This window comes from Petromyzon marinus, chromosome 4 (assembly GCF_048934315.1).
Source record: "Petromyzon marinus isolate PM22_M1 ecotype Great Lakes invasive population chromosome 4, UKy_Petmar_22M1.pri1.0, whole genome shotgun sequence".
Classification (NCBI taxonomy): domain Eukaryota; kingdom Metazoa; phylum Chordata; class Hyperoartia; order Petromyzontiformes; family Petromyzontidae; genus Petromyzon; species Petromyzon marinus.
The window spans coordinates 13,199,347-13,220,799 of record NC_133670.1 but is presented as its reverse complement, the minus strand read 5'-3'; the positions used below and the strand labels follow the sequence as shown (position 1 = coordinate 13,220,799).

Genomic DNA, 21,453 nt, shown 5'->3' with positions numbered 1-21,453 from the left:
AGTTACATAAGAGCTACATGGTACAATTAATCATATTATACCTAATTTTAATCCTGACAATCAAACAAAATACGCACACCTCTTACATTAGATTTGAAAGCGATGAACGAAAAAATGTACATTTAAATGATACATTTCAGTACAACCCGCATTCACACTAAATACGCGTTACTCACAGCACGCCACAGCTGCTCCTGAAAGGCAGAAGGTAAATCCAGAAGCAGAATGTGAGGCGACCTGGCCACGCAGCAGCCCTTACCATAGGGCGGGTGATGTCACGGCCTCACATTACGCGAGACATGTATACCGCACCTCACCCGTCATGTGTTCCCCTATTGGCCAATGTGTCGCGAACACTGAACATTGCACTGCGGGCTAACCCACCCTATCAAGTTCCCTTTCCTTGCTGTTGCGTCAACACATTAGGCTAAACCCAAAATCATAACAAAAAGCAAGAATGTACGAATGACATGTGGGCTATACCATGGCACAGGTGCTCTACATGAAGAAAAATAACGCCTTTTATTTTGCCCGCCGAAACAACATGCCTGCAAGCGATCAAAGTCCTTTTGAACACAGGTGTAACGCAACCGGCAATGAAATATTAAAATTGCACACACTATCGCAAACATGCCGAATGCATAAGTACCACACACAGATTGAACACATCCAAAGATTAGTGAAGCCACGGGTTAAATTTCAATAACAGCTTAGGCGTGACTATGTGGTCTGTAGTTAGTGCCTTTGCATTTGGGTCCAGGGTCCAAAGAGTGGAATCCAACACCATATCCCTGATAACGCACCAAGGAGAGATTTATAGTGCAACCATGGAGCAATTATTAAGTAGTGGCGCCATCTACAAATCTATGAGGATAGGATTTTGAAGACCCCTCCTTGACATTGAGACTCTCAAAAGGTCACTGTGTCAGTGTTCAGCCCTGAACTCAGAGGATAAGCCACAACCACTAAATTATTAACTCAAATTATGGGCATGAAAATATTTGTCTTTGTTGAGCTGTACATTTCTCTTATTATGCTGCATTATTTGTCTGTTATGAAACATTCTCGACATTTAGATGAGAAAAGTAGCTCACTGCTTCAAAATTGCTGCCCGTCTTTTTTGATGCATTGAAATTAAAACAATATGTCGTGAGTGTACATAAATAGAAATCACGAAGACGACGGGAATGCACACGATTAGCATAATATGGTCATTAACACAGTTATAAATAAGGCAACTAAAAATAACACGTACCAGTATTTTTCTTCCTTGACAAGGCTCCATCCAGGATGGTCTTCAGATTTTCTCTGAACATGGTGCCGATGTCTCACTGTGCGGGCAATAAGACAAAAATTAATAACATTTAGTATCGCGGAGGTGGAAAAAAGCAACATTTAATTCTAACACATATCATTTTGCTGGCATACAGTGGTCCAAAGCAAACACAGCCCGTGTCAAATGCTGCACTTGTGAATGGTGCATGAGGAATCCAGGGAGCAGTCAGTAGGTAGGGTTTTATCCCCTGGCTGTGAGGGGGCAGGCTGACCAAACAGAATTCCTGGCATGCCTGGCGTATAGACACCACACAGGAAAAAACAGCCCCTTGTCCTTCATCCGCCAACCTTCTACTGACAGCAAATCAGTTGACCTTACACCAGCATGCCAGCTACTGGTTTTCTTCATTCACTCAGCCATACAAGGTAAGTGCAGAGTACATAAACACAGAATCCACACTGTTTATGCACATACCACTCATACCATCCACATTCTAGACAGTACAATTTAAATACTGTAATGAACATAAACTGGATGTGTGTGTGTTTACCCAAACCAAGTAAAACAAATCTATTGGGCCCGTGTGCAGCGAGTCTCTCTAAATACTGGAGTACTAATATGAATCAAAAACCCAGAGCCAAAGAAAATAAGAACAAATTGGGACTGTACTACAGTTTATTCCAAAAAATAGAGTAGTAAATAGATAAGATACACTTCACGGCTTCATTTTAACCCTGAAATAAATTCTCTCTTACACACCATTATTTAAAGTACTGATTGTTCAGCCAGACATTACAGCACACAGGTCTCTTTAAAGAAGCACTCCAGAGTTGGTATCATGGCATAGATTTAAACAGTTCTGACTCGGGGAGGAAATATTTTCATTAATAGCCGTGTTTTTTTTCTTTGTGTGCAGACACGAATAGGTCAACTGCAGCACGAATCTTTCCTTCCATCATGCTGGAAAAAAACAAATCTTGATTTTGGGCTTCACGTGTGCAAAGTGCAGCAAGTCGACCAACAATGGCAACATATTGTAATGAATGTGCAATATATCTCAAATAACAGTACTGTAACATCTTTACCATCAGCGAGTGTTATCCAAAAGGTATGTGAAATCGGTTCTGTCATCACACCATATTCTTGACAGATGGAATAGGCTATATAATCCTCCCAACCGAATTCATCAGTAGATTTCAATTTTTTCAAAAGGTTTTTCACATTTTTGTTGCATTACATGAGGCTTTGCAGTTCAGCCTTTGCTGCCACGGCGTGGGCTTTTTGTATTGTGAGGCACAGTTAATAAGTCCAGTGAAAACATACAGAATGTTTACTCTACCGTGAATACGTGAGGAAGGAAGAGGCCGTATTTTTACAGCTTTCAAAAATCACATCCATTTTCAGTCTTTTACATCAACCATTTACCAACATTTTGCCACCAGGGCTTTATAGTTCCAGAGCTGAAAGACATACCACAAGCATTTATGCATACCACAGTTAAAGTAAATAAATACCATTCCCTGTACCCACACAAACATACAGTATACAAAGGCAAAGAATCCCCGTATAACCTTAACAGACTGTAGGGGCAAGTGCTGTTAGCAAGCACCTATTAAGGCATACGAGGGGGTGGGTGGTCAACACCCACGCCTGGCCGCCTTTATCTCCCTAGTAGCGATATTTACACATCGCACCAGGTACTCATTTGAGGCCGAGTCGACCTACGGGAGGCCAGAACCGGTTCAGATAATCGTCAAAGGTGTTGGCCGTTAGCGGGAATTGAACCCGGGTCGCCAGGTTCATAGCGCAACACGCTAACCTCTACACTACACAATCACAGTACATACGAAACACAACCAAATTTCTGAAGACCAAACATTACCGTATTCCATACTGTATGTGTTTTCAGGTAAAACATAAATCCATAGTCTGGCATAGTGTAAAATAGACTAAACTCTTAACACTGATCAGCCAGCTGGATTGGTCATTTCCTGCTGGCTAGACGTTCCCAGTCTCACTGAACCAGCCCCGTTGTCCAGCTCACGTCGTGTGCCATGTTCATGGAACCGAGACCTCTTCAGGCCCTAGCTGGCAATGGCTGTGCGTTCTGGCATCACAGACGTTCAGTGCCCAGGGCCGGCCCCCCCCCCCCAAGCAGTGTGCGTCTTCACACCAGGATGTGGCTGTGACATCCACGAGCCATGTTTGCATTTCCTGAATCAAAGTGCAGCCGAGTGTGGTTTTACACATCGTTACCAAACGCAGCCAATGCTCCCCCCCCGCTGGACTGCGTCACATACATACATTATTTACACTGCTTATATACGGAACTACATATTATTTTTTTACTATTTTATATTTTGCCAGGTCAGGCCCACTGAGCTATGCCGCTCTTTTTCAGAAGCGACCTGGCCACAAATGAGAGCTCAACGAAGTGGCTTATCACGTGGAAATGTAAAGCAGTCAAATAATCTTACAACACATGCATGTTCCTGCATACCAGGCTAGGTAGTTAACATCTCGCCACCGTGGTCCCATATACATACCACCGCAAACAGCATAAGTACATCTTCTGTATAAAGTAATGATTTTCATTAAGCAAGTCGGAAACAAAAATATACCTACTATGTAGGTTTTTAAGGTGGTGCTGTATTTCTCCGATAGAGTTTTCTTTGTGTTTGTAACGCAAGTTGTTTTGCATTATGTCCCAAATTTCGCTCCGCGTGATGCCCAATGATTTGCTCTGGAGCAAAACGTCATACATTATGCCGAACAACAAGCAGTTCAACGATAAACCTCTTGGACAGCTACAATTATACGCATTTTCAACTCATTCAGAAAAAAATAGCCAATATATTAGAAATCATCGAAATAATCTAACACCTTAGTTGATTTCAAATGCCCAATTTGATGACAAAAAATACCCAAGAAAGTGGTGTAAGTGTATTCAACATTTATCTCATTCCCTAAACATCCCTTCCGAACTCACCCATCTCCATGTTGACGCCCAAACCCCGAGCCCATTGTGCCTCTCCGGGTGGTGATGTCCAACTTCCTCAAGGAACATAACAAAAGCCCTTAAAAACCCACCCAGGCGTAAATGCCAGTTGGGCAGTTTCTCAGTAAAAACAGGACGGAAGCAGGAACATGCCAGTGAAAAAATCCAATACAGCATAGGCAGGAATTGGTGCCACTGCTGACCTTCAACGGGGCAGTGTGACCATAATTCAGGCACCAAATTACTCACTCTTGTTCACTTTGGTGCCTTGGTGGGTAAAACTGGGCAAGCCCCGGTGCTGCACATTCTAGGACACACCACTGACTACAGCTGTGCACCAGATATCACGTCACAATTTAAAATGTGTTTCTCATTGGGGGAATGATTAGATTAAGACAGCAAAATTTATAAAGTTGCTTCGTCAATTTAAAATACACAATGAGACATTAGTAAAAAAAATTAACGTAATATCATCGATATTACAATTACTCAACTTTATATCGTACAAACAGGATTTTAGGTAAGTCCATGTATTGAGACCCACAACACCAGCAGACATTGTTGCACTTGGCTTAATGAAAAGTAACGCTACTTGTTTGTACACATTAGAGTTTTTTCAATCTTGACAGCTGGCAAGGCACAAAGTCATAACTTGGAAGGTATGTTCTCAATATATTCTGTCGGACTACTGGCAAGCACTTACGTGAAGCAGAGTAGGGGAACTCAACGGGCTTAGCATGCCAAAGTGAATCCGGTCAAATGAAAATTTCAGTCTAGACTGGGGGCAGACATCAAACGAAGGGATCCTAAATATTTGACCCAGAGCCGTATTATGACTACAAGTGCAAACGGCAACACGATGACGTCCTTGTCTGGATTGTTGTATACAACATTTCCACAGCAACACAATGTCTGTTTACTGCGGAATGTGGTTGATGCACTTTGTAAAATTAGTCTCTGAAATCCAGTTTTTACTTTACCCGGACAAGAGAAAAGTGAGAATGTGCATATTAACGCGACAATTAAGAACAAAGAAAATTATGTTAGACAGTAGGGCTCGCAGAAGTGCGCAACGCAAGGCCAGGTAAATAAAGGTAGGCCAATTTTAATTGCCTTCACCGGTCCTTTGGCCCTCATGTTTTATCATAGGTGTAGTTTTAAATGAACTTTGTTACAAGTTATCTGCACTGAATAACGACTTATCTTTGAACAAACATGAACCCTACCTACTCTATTGCAATGCTTAAACGAGTATTAAAATGTACTCCACACACATAAGTATGTACTGGACACAGTTATAAATTGACTCAAATTAAGGGCATAAGTCTCACATTAAAATATAAGCCGTTTTGTAACATATAATTTACCACAATAGAGTATATTTTGTTGTTAAACGTGTAGAATCACATGCAAGTACACGTTTATAAACTATGGTTAAGTGAATTTCTGGGAACGTGTGGTCATAGCCATGAATAAAAAACTGCCCATTCTCACATCTAGACGCTGTGTTGGGCATGGCTACCACTAAGTCACTACTGTATGGCCAAAACAGATCAAAACACATTTATATGAGTCATGCTCATGTCCTGGGGCTGAAGCTGCTGCTGATCCATGTTGAATGAACGCTTGGCAACAGAGACCTCAAGGTATAATGAATATAAACAAATCATTACGTGTTACTACGTTGGAAGCTATAAATAAAGCACAGACATCAAAAAGCTCAACACATTAGTCAATAACACTGCCTTAAAAGGATATATATAAGAGACCGTATTGGCCCATTGGCCTTCTTCATAGCACAGCATGTGCTTTGTTATGCCATTGCTCAAAATGCTGCCGATTGCATTTTTTTTATTTTAAGGCCGTGTGATTGACAAATGTAATAAGTTTCAAGGTGTAATGGCTTTGGGGAGATAACAATGCACGTGAATATAACACGATACATTTCAGTGGGTGTTATAGCCATTTGAAAGTGCAATATGTAATGAGTGGTCATTTCGGTGAGGATCTCTTCCTCGTGGGCATGCGCTGGGTGGACCACTGTATTGCAGGATCATGAGACATGATGGCTTGGCAAATCCTTAATCCAGCAGTGGACTGATGATGTAGATGGCATTCCTGACACGTAAAGCACAAGCCCTGATCGGGTCAAGCTATGATAAAGGTATTACAGCACTTCTGCTAATGCATAATTAATTAACATTATCTTTATCCTACCTTTCCAGGATGTGTGCCCAAGGCAAGGCTGGCTTATGTCTCTTTTTTTATCTGTCACTCAAGACTAAGTACCGTACTCAAATCCAGATTTAAGAAAAATAATGTAAACCCTATTTGTGAAAACTCTGGTGACAGGTGAGTCCATTAAAAACGAATACTGTATGCTGTACCTTAAAAAGTGCTGTTGTAGCAGAGCTCACACACAGCCACACCAGAGGTATTTGGCTCAGAACCCATACATAGGCATTACTGTATTACCAAGAGTCGCCAAGCCACTACACATGTGCGTTACTGAGATTTGCAAAAATGTTAAAACGCAGACAATAACAATGACTTACAAAACGGCAATGCCGGCAGTCGTGGGAAGGCAGATTATTGAACACGATTCTCATCTGCTGGAACGGTTTTCCTCCCAACAGACCGCGATCACAGAGCACACAAGACTCTCCGCCAGCGTGCACGCATTCTGCAAAGATGGGCATCAGGCCCCTTCCACCGAACACTAACAACAGTGAACTTATCTTCGCCAAAATAAGTCATCACGTCTAAGTGCCTACAAGCTATTTTAAAGTTCAGCTTTCTGTTCAACTCCATTAATGGTCCAGAGTCGATGGTAGAAATTCAACATTGCTATGGCGAGAATATACTCTGACAGGGCAATCATGGCAGTATTGGCTTCCTACAATCTGGAGAGTTCAGCAGGTGGTATTTACCCAGCTTTAAAACTCACACGAGACAATGGCCTTAAATAAACAGTGCTACAGGTGAATTAATAAAAATAAGAGTTTTTTTGTGATATTGCTAGTGAGAAGGAAGATCTCAACATTTTAGCCAACCACCCTTCAGGATACATCGAGGTTTACAGAGATACTCCTAAATACTGTACGGTATTCTTGATAGGGGAAGTTGGGTGGTTAGTGATCAATTCCAAAACAACATGTTGTAGTACAACACAATAGTTCACTAAACATTGTAATTCACAACAATGCACAAGAGTATTATAAATTTTGTATTGTAAAAGTACATTTTGCCCATGAAAAACAATTCATATATATTGACACTTTGTGTGTTTTTTAAGCTTCATGAATAGTTCAAGGCTCCTTCAAATAGCCGAGTTCTCTGTGGTATTACATGCTTAAAAAAGAATAAGAGTCTGTGCTGTGATCTTCGGCAGTTCACTGGGTAATGTGTTCCAGCAGAGGGGGAAGGATTTATGAAGGCTTTAACTGCCGCAACCAAAGCAAATTGATTCATTGTCAATCGCTACACGGTCACGCAATTTAAGGTACATCAGTGCGCAGAGAAAGAAGGAAACACATGTTTTCATTTGTCTTGCCACACGATCGTTATTACCAAAGGACAAAAAAAATAACTCAACACCAAATGTAAAAAAAAATACATTTGATACGTATCTTATGGAATGCAGGCTAACTGTTCTGATCTACATTTGCTGAATAGTATAGGCTTGTTGAGCAAGGATGAGCCAGGATAGTCCTTGGATGCGTGACCACCATGCATTAAACTGCTGTAGGGGTGACGCTGTGGGGCATCAGCGGGCAGTGCAGAAAACTCCATTGTTGTGCTGTGTTTCTATGCTCCGCGCCTTCACCAACCCGCAATAACCAGCATGGTGAAGTATGATAAAATAATATATCGACATTGAGCAGCGGACTGACAAAAGGGGGTCTACAAAGATTGAAATGTCACTACATTGCACACACAATAATATATACATAGATATCTATGACTTTACCGAAAGAACCAAAGAGTATGGATTCCTGCAGTCACGAAAGCATCAAAGTCAAGATTGAAGTGGAAAGCTTAAAAAATATATAAGTTTATTTTGTGCACCAATGCTCCCGGAGGATCCTCGACTGCCGCAAGGTCTCCGAGGCTACCCTGCAAATCGGGGACGGCCCGGCACCAGTGCTCGCTCTCGGAACGTTGCAGGCCGGTGGCATTGCAAACATTCACTTGGTGGCGCTGGTTTTTTTTAAATCTTGGCCGCAGTTCAATTGAATTTTGCCCACAAGTATTAACTCCGGGGGGATCAGCATTGCCTGAAGTCTCCATCTTTGGACAAATCGTCCAGCCGAGGTACTACTGTATATCACATGGCCTTTAGAAGTCAACAAGTCTAACAACCCCCCCCCCCCCCCCCATGGCTAAATCATGAAAACAAAATGCAATTCTCGGCAGTGGTTGGATTTTCCTATTTTCAGACGTACGCAAATCCAAACGCTCGGTCGTCATACATAACGCCTACAAAATACTCTCGCCCATCTGTAAGTGCTGTAAAGAAAGGACCAAAATAAATTCCGAATTTCGGACGAAATATGTACAAGGCAAAATATCCGACCACCAGATGCTAATACACTGCTGGAACCTTGTTGAGATGTCTCCGTAGTTGCATCAGAAGACAAACATAAAACATCGAGTGTTTATAGACGATGAGGCTTAGTTGGGCACAAGCATAATTAACAAACAAACAAAAAAAACCTCACATTTGTCAATAACACTGCGGCCTTAAAAGAACAAAATATATATAAAAGGCAACATTTCAGGCAATGGCCCTTCAAAACTACAAAACATACAGTACAATAGTACTGTACACTAGTACTGTATGTATTGTATAATTCAATGGTACTACAAAATTAGCTCCTAAATAATAGCAAGGAAACATTAAGCGATATATTTTATGAATACGGCAGTTAAGAAAACATGCTATTTTGGTCACGTATTGTCACCAAACAATACCCTAATCGGAGTGGCCAGGTATGGTAAACTCCTGAAGGAAATGTCTGGGCTCCAGTCATCCGTTCTCCCCATTCCTCCAGCACAATGCAGCCCCAGTTTGCCAACTACGGAACGTGTATGCGAATTATATGTTGTTAAAATGGTATTATACTGGATTATTGCATACTGGTCGCAACAATAACGCCATATAGACTACAAATGTCCAAGCCTCAAGGTACACGCAACTTCGGAGGATAACTGCAACCGACAAGGCGCAGGTTTTAGTGAATTAAAAATAAACCACTTGAACAAATAATTTTATAATACAACCAGGTCTATAGAAGCATTCACATGTGACTGGCTGAATAACCACTGCACAAAACCCCCTGTTGTCAACCCTAAAGTGATTTAGGCTGCAGCTCTTACACAACTCGCATCCATCAACTCTTCATCCATCTTCAATTTTGCTTTCCAAGTGCATTGCAGTAACATCCACTTTACACTACGAAACGTTAAACCAATCGTTGGTAACTGAACCATAACAGCTTCCAATTCTTTTTCCCCACCCGCTGACCGTAAAATGTGAGGCCCAGTGGTAATGGGCAATGAACAAAAACTGAGGAGTTTTTTTTCTCAGTATCAAAGGCTCTAACCGAGGCAAATCCAAATATGCATCTCTCCAAAGGTCAGAAATTCTCATAATAATTTTGCATAGATGTGTTGATTAAAGCAGGTTCTCACGGTTCTTGATAATACATTTTTTTATATTCATTAAAATTACATGAAAATTGTGGAAAAGAAGATGTTAATCAATATAAAGACCTGGTATGACACAGATTATGAATGATGGCAAGTGATCAAGACTAACAACGGAGTGTTAGATGAAGTAGGACACCCACTCTGGCGATGAAGTAATAAGGTCAGGTCATGTGCAGGAGCTGAATGGATCATTATATCGTTGGAACATGGGGACTTGGTGGCAGCTTGTGGAGGCCTTAATCAAGCAGTGGATAGATCATGAACGATTAGGACATGCAAATTATCTGCATGTCACATTTTAGGCTGATGAGAGAATACAACTGTAAAAAACAAGGCTGAATAAAAACAAAACAAATGAGATGGTGAAAAGGAGACAAAAATATTAAATCACTGACTATAAGGAACCACTGGGAGTGGGGATTATATTGTTACACCCTTCATGGTATTATCATTGTTTCGGAAGGGGCTTTCACAAGACAGTATCTTAATCCGACTGAAGTGCTTTCAACTTATTCTACATTGCCCAATTGCCGAGTATGATTCAAAACCATGTTCATATATGTAGCACCTGAATTTGATCGCACCTCAAAAGGCTGTACAGGGACAGTGGGCACACATATTTTATGGAGAGAGGCAGTCAGTTACAGGAAGGTATTTAGCCTGGACTAGAACAGGGAGTTGACAGCACAAATTACAGAGGGGAGGGGAGTTCCAGACCATGAGGACAGCAGATAAGAATGAGTAAGCTCCCTCTGACCAAATGTTAACTGAATTCCTAAACAAAAGCCTTGGTTGCTGAAGTGTATGGTGCATGGAAGGGAATCGAGTGAGATTAGATGAGATAGGCAGGCAGGGGGCGAGTTAATGGAAGATCTTGAAGATGGTGAGTGCGATCCTGTAATTGATCTGGAATTGGACAGTGAGGAGGGACTGGAATATTAAGGTGATCTGGTATCAGTTATGGGTGCAGGTAAAACATCTGCTACTGGTGGCATTTCAGATCATCTGGAGTTCAAAGATACCGAATTTGGGGAGACTAAAGGAGATCATTTATAATTTGAGTCAGGATGTGACCGTGCACCAAAACTGGAGTCTTAGACATTTTGCTAATGATTATACGTACTTTTGTTTTCCAATATTTAGCTGGAAGCTAGGTCCAAATACAGTGAGACAACATAAAGGACAGATGTAAGAGTAGACCGTGAGGATGGCTTCCTGCAGTCAATATACAGCTGGGTGTCAAAGAAATTAAAGTTGACACTAAAACAGGAAATGGTTTTCAAGACATCTGAGATATACTGGAGAAGAGCAGGTGCTTGAGGATGGAGCATTGTGGAACACCACAACACAGGCGTTTCTGAGAGGAAGATGACCCTTGTATTGTAATATAGAAGTAGAAAAATTGTTGAATAAAATAAACTAACTGGCCTCCACTGGACTACATAAATTAATGAATAATCAATTTAGGTAGTCCAAAAAAACTTTTAAAGAATATTTTTTTATAAGGTTCTTGGAAGCAAAAGCAGAACAAAACGCTCAATACTTTACAGTAAATGTAATTATCAAAAACTCTGTACACTTAAATTAAATAACCCACGATACTTAAATGAATATGGCAAGGGTTTAATTATATTAACTAGATCAGTCATATTTATGCTTATATTTTGAAGAAAATAAAGACATGCAAAGTCAACATTGTCAGACTGGACATCACTTCCACGATACTGTGGAATGTACCAGTGATTCAACTCGCACATGGAAGAATTCTGTACCACCAAACTTAAGCAGCCTTTTTAAGTGAGCATGGTGCTCCAAGCATTTGTAAAATGGGGGGGGGGGGAGAAGGCCAGAGGAAACAGATAAATGACCACTGTTTGTTGTGACAGTGACACACAAGATGCAAACAACCACACTTGCACAGCAAACAAATGAGATTCTGCCAGGACAAGCTTGGTCACAAGTGGCAGCCACACACCACACACCCAACCCAAGTCTGACCACACACACCCTCGTCTAGCCATAGCACCCTTGGCCAGCGAGTGGCAAGCTGTGTGCATTCCTAGGGAGTTAAAAATAAATTGGTTGCTGAGGCACGGAGATGGCTTTGGGACCTCGTTTTTCATTGGTAAAAATATATAATGCAGCAATAACTGCTAACATGAGAATATAATCTCTGATGGAATTCAAGACCACGAGTTCAAAGTTAAGTGGAAATCCAAAGCACCGCAATGAGATCACAGCAACAGAGAAAATGTTCATGTTGATGATATATTCTGCAAAGACTGCTTTTTTCAACATTTGCGAATGCCACATTTTCAAAGGCTTAACATTCCCAGCATCATCATGTTTGTAATCCTTCGGTGCAATAGCCGTGCTGTACTAAAAAGTTAATTTGAAGTATAAATAAATCCAATTTAGGTTTCAGCACGTAAATTCCGTTGAGACTTTTCATTTTAATTTGCAAGTCGTGGTTGAACCCATAATTTGACTTATTTGCTCTTTAAAAGGTACGAAGAACACACCGGCGGTACTTTTAAGATGCCTGACAATTCTCATGAGTAATAACAGCACAAACTCCATGACCTTAAAAAAATAAGTAATGTTGTAAGCTGTAGACTGCATTCGCTATGTTTAAATAAAAAAAAGTGGAGTAATTAATCAAATTAATTATAGTATTCTTTTAAATACACTGCATAAAACAGCAGCTAAAACAGCTATGCTGCTTAGGAAGTTTTGTGAATGAAAACTCATGGTTACACCTGACCAAAAGTATTTTCTAAAAAACCAAACATACTGTCATGGAAAACTTGTGACACACAGTATGTGTTATAGAACACAAATGTCATCAAATAATGCATGTTTGAAGCAAGCTTTTAAAATATCTTAAGTTCAAGAATAACAATACACGTAAAATACTGTAAGTGTATGGTGGTGTACATAGAAGCTACATCTCAACAGAAACTGTCTACAGAACTATTACAGTGCAAAAGCAAAAAAGAAAGTCAATAGAAAAAAATGTCATCATAAAGTCATGTTTCTATACCACACGACACTCATAATCCGGTCTTTGTGTGGCATACACAGTGTAAAATCACTACAGAATTCAATTCCATCAGGCTGTGTTGTTTGACGGGGTCAGACGCGATTAACTTGCCCTCTTCGTAAGTCACACCTATTTTCCTTGCATTAAAATTATAAATGGGCATGGTTACAAAGTTAGAAATTTTATGTGTCTGACCAAATGGAGTACATGTTCTGTGCACATGTCACATCTTGACTATAAAAAACTAATGCGATCTTGCACAGTACTCTGTATGTGCAGAGATCAGTCGGTACCAAGGGCACACACTAATTTTAATGTTTTCAACAAAATGTTCACTCTTTAGAGCTGATTACTGCTCAGACACAGTTATCCTATAATTTTAAACGGCTGGCAAAGAGCCAGCCATGGGAAATGGAATCCCATGACCTCGAAGACCTTTGATGGACCACTAACCAAGCACAAGGCCATCGCATTGGTATGTAGTTTATTAAAAAGAATTTAGTAACATTTTGCTAATTAAATGAGCGTACTTCCAAAGGCTTTCAGAAAATAAAAGAGTGCTCTATCGAATTAGTAACGATCAAAAGTAACATTTAGTTTAATTAAGGGCTTTATTAGGTTTTGTTGGTTGTTCCACAGTATAGTAGTTATTTTTAGTCCAGCTAAGGAAGGCCAACATGCATAGCATTACAATACTTAATACAGTACAACTCCTCTTATCTGCAGTGATGTGGGGTACAAACATCACGGATCCTACGATCCACGAATTGACTTTGCTTGTCTGTGAAAATACAATTAGGCATAATATGATCAATTGGCCAATAAACTCCACGTATCTGGTCGTGGGGCTTCCCCCTTCACAAACCTGCACTGACCAGGTTAGCGAAGTATAGTTTTGAGATGCCTTCCTCCAGCAGTGGATTGACAAAGTGATGTGTATAATACATTTATGGAAAAAATGACAAGAAAACATTGCCGTGAAATCACTGAAAATATCCCAATCTTAAGCAATGCACATTTCAAGATGACACCCTCCCATTGCCTGGCTCAGCAGAGTCAAGCTCCCATTGCCAGGATAAACATGAGCAATCTTTCCCATTCCACGCACAACGGACCTGGTAAAATAGTCTCCAAGGCAACAGTTACAGTTAAAAAGGAGTGGCTGGAAAGGTCAACCGGTAAATAAGAAAGGAGCATTTGATCACAACTCGGGGCAAGGAACTCATTGCTTCAATGGTCCATGCACAGGGCTCAACGGTTTTTTTTTGTCAGCCATGAGTGTGGCTGGCAATGCCAAGCCAAAATTTGTTTACACAAGTTAAATGTTTGTGTTGTAACCACACCAAAATGGTGTAAATAATTCTTGTATAGAGTACTTCACTGAATTGTATGGATGTCTAAGCCAAATAACATAATTGTTGGATTTTGTTCTGACAAATTTTAGTTCAAAGCAAGAATTCCTTTTTGAATACAAAATATGTAGAATACTCTGTATGTTGATTCGTTTTGATTCACCGGTACTTTCACAATACCAGAGCGTACGCGTTTTTTACAGCTACACCAGATCAATACAAAACTATTTGTACTATTACAAGTCGGTCTTCGTCAGAGACATTTTTTCACGTTAAGGAAAGTTGTTTAAATACCACCTAGCTGTTGGTATGATCAATACGCAAACGTCTAAAGTACGGCTTGACACAATAGTGCATTCTTTCCAAGCTGCGCCAATTTCCACTGGGGGGCCCACAGGCGTTTCCTCAGCCCTTCCTCTCCCACACCCCGAAGCACGCTAGGGAGGGCCTGTCCACTGGACTGTACTGACCCCAAATACTGACCGAGGTAATAAAACGTTATACGTAACTTCAGCGAGAGTTTGGGCACACTGAGAAGTAATGTAGTAGATGCTGCCTGTATTGTGTTCATGGTTGGTTATATGGACACGTGTTTCTCTCGGTGATTTTTTATTTTGTATTATTGTTGGCAGTGTTTCTCCGGTACTGTGTTTAAAATGGCACACAGATGAGCAACTGCGGTAAAACATGTTTTATAGCAACACTGTGTTTCTTGTGATTTATATCCAAGTCGCGATCATTGCTGGTCAGTACTGTATGCAGTGAAATGAAAGACAACCAATAAAGTTTCCAACGAAAGGACAATACATTTTTTCCCAAAGCAAATATTTTAGGCAATGGGTTATTTGGTAAATGTTAATACTGCAGTCATGATACAAGACTACAAAGAATGAACTTTGGTGCTTTCACAAGAATATATTTGCCATAGATTGTACCACGGCTAGGTTACAACAAACGGACAGGAAAGTTACAGCCCACAATAAAGCGGCCAGCCCATTAATGTGATGCAGCAAGGCTGGTGAGTGTAACGCATCAGCTGATTCGCCAGTCCCTTTAAATACCACATTTCTTTCGGTTCTGAAAACCAGATGAACATGGTGTGAGATTACAGCCCCAGGATGCGTTAAGACATGCCACAAGTGGGACGATACCTTCCTCACCTTGGTTCCCACCATAATTAACACAAAATTCCCACGCCCTAATAAGAAAACAAATACCAACTCAGTTAATGTAGCAACACAGAGGCTAAATGTTGAAATAGCTAAACCTCGACGTTCTGCATGTTGTGTGGGTTTTTCACAAGGAATAATGCAGAGTTTTGTCGACGCACAGCAAAGCTTTGCTGCACGGAACAACGATATTAGAGTGCCGTGTGGTAATGTCTTGCACACTATTGGTACAAAGCACATTGCCTTCTGATTTAAAAAAGCAAAATGACTCCTGAACACATGGAGAAGGCACTGTTGGATTTACAGCAGCTCAATGGTTAAAAGAATCATCATATGAAGACAAAACTTTTTTTACTTTAATTAAAACTGCCAGATCCCTTGGCAAATACCATGAAAAATACCATCCACAGTATTATCCTAATCTTTAAATACCCAGAATTGCCTTTATAAGGATTAGGGCTTAAGTGCAAACTCTTTAGCTTCCAGGAAATGCTGTATCACATATACTGTGGAATTCCTTCATTTGACCGAATATTGTCACATATACAGTAGGCATACATCTAAAAAAACAAAAACATTTACTGTATATTTGTACATTCATGTACACTGTACAATTACACTCCAGTTGTGTATCGTAGTGGAGTTGGAACAATGCGTCAATAGCATCAAAACCTTTAGCTTATGATACATGCATCGAATTTTGTGAATTTATGTTTTTCGATGTGTTAAGTATGTTGTATGTTAAGGGTTGATGTCACCCCTGTAGTCACAAGAGGCGCTATTATTCACCACAATGTAAAACGTTCTTGAATCAATCTGTCACCTCTGAAATGACATCGTTCCACCCTCATGTACAGGGAGATGCAAGTCTGCTTATCTACAACGAAAACCGGTGGCCCATATGCACAGTACAGGCAGGACTGTATTTATGGATTAAACTGTTTTATGGTGTTTAACAATTAACGCTGGATTCGTTTCTCGCCACAGGAAATTGTAAGTCTTGGAAACTGGCCCTGACAACAATTCAAGTGAACTTTAAGTGGGTGTATAGAAATAGTAAGATAAACATGTGCATATGTGACAGATACTCAAGGTGTATGCCGTACAAGCACACATTAAGTTAGGAAAACCAGTAAGAGGTTGTGGGACACAATTAATGACCACATGCAACATCCCCAAAGAGGCGTCATTAACACTGCCAGTTCAGTCAGGTATTGTCCCTGTCATGTATATGAACACATATTTGAGGTAGCGTCTGTTATTAAGAACACAGTACAATGCTGTAATTCATATTCAGCACACTTTCTGTATTTTGAGAATGGTGCACTGGAATACACTATGGTACAAAATAATAATTTGTGTCGTTGCGGAGACTAACTAAATAACTAAGCGGGCAATATGCCACCTTCCTACATTCTGTAGCTCCGCATGATAAATACACTTTTTTTTCTTGCACATCCCATCGACCACATGGCCTTTTGGGAGTTATTTTTATCAGCAGCATTGCTTTAAAACAAGAAAACGCTGGAGCAGTTTGAACATTCAGTTTTTATCATCAGCAGTGAGTCTTACTTAAACCAATGCAGATGAACTGCCAACTGTAATAGCATGTACCTTTCTGTTCGACATTGGTCCTAGTTTCAAACAAAACTATAGAACGCATCCATACATGCCACAAAATAATAATATAATCAACGTTATTGATGAGAATATAATTCACATGATGAATTAGCAATTACACCTTCCCACACCGTGGTAGGTCAGCAAGAGAATATTAAAAATCAGTCATCTGCCCATTAAACGTTGCAGCTGGACCGGAGTGACAATCATATAGCTAAGTAGACACAACATTAAGCAACAGGAGACACAACACCTGTATAAATAGACTTCACGTCTCCTAATTAGGGCCAATTCTACTGTCAAATAGACAAGTATGTTTACCCACGAGCAGTGCGTGTGTGTATGTGTGTGACGTTAGGAGCTGTGGTCACTTAGGTGCCTGGGACAATGCACTTACCCTTCTAGGAGTTTTACTTGAATGAGGTAATTGTCCACGACAGGAAACAGGATTCTGAAAGCGAGAGACAAAGTTTAATCTCCATATAATGCAAATGAATATATTGTTTACATTCTCAACTCGGGGAATCATGTTACAGTACAGTATTGGCAAATTCAGAGGGCATTGTCCTAAACTCGCCATGGCTTCTCCATCAACAATTTTGAGTTGGACGTTTCACAATGAACTACAAAAACATTGATTGGGATGCGCATTGTATTTACCACTCTCAAAATCTACTGTACAAGATACGAATACAGGAATGTGCAATACACTGCTGGAATTTGCATATGCCGAATAAAAAAAAACTGATTCCAATCACCTCAGCGCTGATGAAAACACTTAAAGTAGTGCAATTTAAAGTAGTGCAATTTACAACTTTGTCTCATGCTTCCTTTGCAAAAGGGACTGAATGTCCCAAATGGCCTTAGGTCTTGATTATAATGAAAAGGTATACTTTTCACACAAAAAATCGTTCACAAATGGGATTTTTAAAAAATATGTTGGCAATTAAAACAACTCTATTGTATGTATAAAGAAACTTAATCAAGAAGTGTGAATTGTCAAAATTGTCCGGCTTAGCATCGCTTCGGCAGCCTCCTGTACACACTTTCGATTTTGTGATGGATCGCTAATTGATCATTGTACTAAAATAGACACTTGTATCCTACTTAGGCATCCAGTGACAACATTTAAGCGAATACAAACAAGTACAATCACTGGTGCCACTCGCATACGACCCGTGTGCATGCCGCTTCGATGGCACTGTAACTTGAGTGGGGGGAATTACGGTTGGGGTATTTTTTTTGTCGACAGTATTTATGTACACGTACGTTTGAAATCGATCTTAAGTTTCCTTTTTTTAATTCAGATGCTGAGCCCAAGCCGAAGCTTGTCGCCCCAGGGCTCTCGGCGAGTGTGGACACGTGCGGCGCGATCCATGCCCGGCTGTGCCCGGGCAAGACACCCCGGGGGTTCCCGAGCGCCCCCTCGATCTCTCCCTGCATCACTGCATCCCACCCACCCTTCCTTCATCCCTCCGTCTCCCTGGATCACCTCCATCTCTTCCATCTCCCTGTACCTCTTCCATCTTCCGGGAATCTCTTCCATCTCCCTGCATCTCTCCATCTCCCTGCATCTCTTCCATCTCCCGGGCATCTCTCCATCTCCCTGCACCTCTTCCATCTCCCGGGCATCTCTTCCATCTCCCGGGCATCTCTCCATTTCCCGGGCATCTCTTCCATCTCCCTGCATCTCTTCCATCTCCAGGCATCTCTTCCATCTCTCGGGCATCTCTTCCATCTCCCTGCATCTCTTCCATCTCCCTGCATCTCTTCCATCTCCCGGGCATCTCTTCCATCTCCCGGGCATCTCTCCATCTCCCGGGCATCTCTTCCATCTCCCGGGCATCTCTTCCATCTCCCTGCACCTCTTACATCTCCCGGGCATCTCTTCCATCTCCCGGGCATCTCTCCATCTCCCGGGCATCTCTTCCATCTCCCGGGCATCTCTTCCATCTCCCGGGCATCTCTCCATCTCCCGGGCACCTCTTCCTTCTCCCTGCACCTCTTACATCTCTCGGGCATCTCTTCCATCTCCCGGGCATCTCTCCATCTCCCTGCATCTCTTCCATCTCTCGGGCATCTCTTCCATCTCCCGGGCATCTCTCCATCTCCCGGGCACCTCTTCCATCTCCCTGCACCTCTTACATCTCCCGGGCATCTCTTCCATCTCCCGGGCATCTCTTCCATCTCCAGGCACCTCTTCCATCTCCCTGGCATCTCTTCCATCTCCCTGGCATCTCTTCCATCTCCCTGTACCTCTTACATCTCCCGGGCATCTCTCCATCTCCCGGGCATCTCTTCCATCTCCCGGGCATCTCTTCCATCTCCCGGGCATCTCTTCCATCTCCAGGCACCTCTCCATCTCCCGGGCATCTCTTCCATCTCCCGGGCATCTCTTCCATCTCCCGGGCATCTCTTCCATCTCCCGGGCATCTCTTCCATCTCCCGGGCATCTCTTCCATCTCCAGGCATCTCTCCATCTCCCTGCACCTCTTCCATCTCCAGGCATCTCTCCATCTCCCTGCACCTCTTCCATCTCCCGGGCATCTCTTCGATCTCCCTGCACCTTTTCCATCTCCCGGGCATCTCTTCGATCTCCCTGCACCTCTTCCATCTCCCGGGCATCTCTCCATCTCCCGGGCATCTCTCCATCTCCCTGCACCTCTTCCATCTCCCGGGCATCTCTTCCATCTCCCTGCACCTCTTACATCTCCCGGACATCTCTTCCATCTCCAGGCATCTCTCCATCTCCCTGCATCTCTTCCATCTCCCGGGCATCTCTTCCATCTCCCTGCATCTCTTCCAACTCCCTGCACCTCGTTCATCTCCAGGCATCTCTCCATCTCCCTGCACCTCTTCCACCTCCAGGCATCTCCCCATCTCCCTGCACCTCTTCCATCTCCCGGGAATCTCTTCCATCTCCAGATCTCCCTGCACCTCTTCCATCTCTTCCATCTCCCGGGCATCTCTTCCATCTCCCTGCATCTCTTCCATCTCCAGATCTCCCTGCACCTCTTCCATCTCCCGGGCATCTCTTCCATCTCCCGGGCATCTCTTCCATCTCCCGGCATCTCTCCATCTCCCTTAATTTCTCTGCCACTTTCAGACTATTCTTGCACCCCCCCTTCGCCTTTCCATATTCCTGCATCCATCCATCTCCGTGCCTCCATCCACCTCCTCTGTTTAGGTATAAGTAGCGGTACGCACATGACGACGTGGCGAGTTGGTTTTGTGGGTGGCACAGTAATTAGCGCACTGCGCTACAAACCCGGCTACCTTAGTTAAGTTCCAGACCACGGCTAACATCGGTGACGAATGAAATCTGAACCCACGCACCACCACGAACGCCAATGACCCACAGCGTGGCGATGTACAGTCAAACAAACCCACACGACCGACACGGCGTTGCGAGGCATTCATCCAGCAGTGGATTGACGGAGGACTGCACATTGCAATTGCATAGCTGCATACACGTGGCAGCGTGTGCCGCTGTACACAATACAGTATACATGCGTGTACACAAAAGCCAGTATAGATGTGTCTGCCGTGTATAAATACACAACAGTTTACAGCATCCGTGTGTGTGCAGACATATATATAACACGTGTGTGTGCAGAGGTATATAACACGTGTGTGTGTGCAGAGAGATATATATAACACGTGTGTGTGTGTGTGTGCAGAGATATATATAACACGTGTGTGTGTGACGGTATACCCATGAGAGTCGCGGATGCTATACATTTGCCGTTCGTCGGATACACATCGTAATCGCGACATGTTGCCATCTCACATCATCAACACACATCATCAAGTCGAGAGCAAAGCTCGGAACCCCCACTCCCCATCGGCTCGTGGCTGTGGTGGTAGCAGAAAAATCAGCAGCAGCAGCAGCATCATCATCCTCCCGGGAGCGCACAACACTCGCGTCGTCCCTCTCAAGCAGCTGCTGCTGCTGCTACCACACACAAACCACAGACACCCATTGCTACACCAACACGTGTGTGTGTGTGTGCGCTTGCTCTCCTCCTGGCTATGCGCGTCGTGTGTGACACGACCGCTGCTTTGCGTTGCTCAACGCCATCGGCGAGAACAAAAACGGTAAAAGCCTTAATCGTGACGTGTGTCTGTGTAACGGTGGGTAAAACAAAAAAATATAATAGGCGATCATCATTCCCCCACCTGGATCGTCCATCCACGCGGCGCGGCGCTTGGGCTCTCTGTGAGCGGCGGCCGCGGGCGGCGCGGATCGCAGTGCGGAGGGGAGACGACGAGAGGGGTGGGGG

The 21,453-nt window shown here is 42.5% G+C and overlaps 1 protein-coding gene across 5 annotated transcripts in view; it reads right to left on the bottom strand.

The window, feature by feature from the left end:
- Positions 1 to 21,453, bottom strand: part of LOC116938675 (protein TANC1-like) — a 119,074-nt gene extending 97,621 nt beyond the window's left edge. For 4 of the 5 annotated variants that reach the window (XM_032946137.2, XM_032946138.2, XM_032946139.2 and 1 more), the window contains exons 1-3: positions 21,350 to 21,453; positions 17,568 to 17,621; positions 1,256 to 1,331 (exon numbers count right to left, since the gene is read on the bottom strand). In XM_032946137.2, coding sequence (XP_032802028.2) covers positions 1,256 to 1,316 — 61 coding nt within the window. In that variant the 5' untranslated portion in view covers positions 1,317 to 1,331; positions 17,568 to 17,621; positions 21,350 to 21,453. The other variant, XM_032946140.2, reaches the window with a different exon arrangement.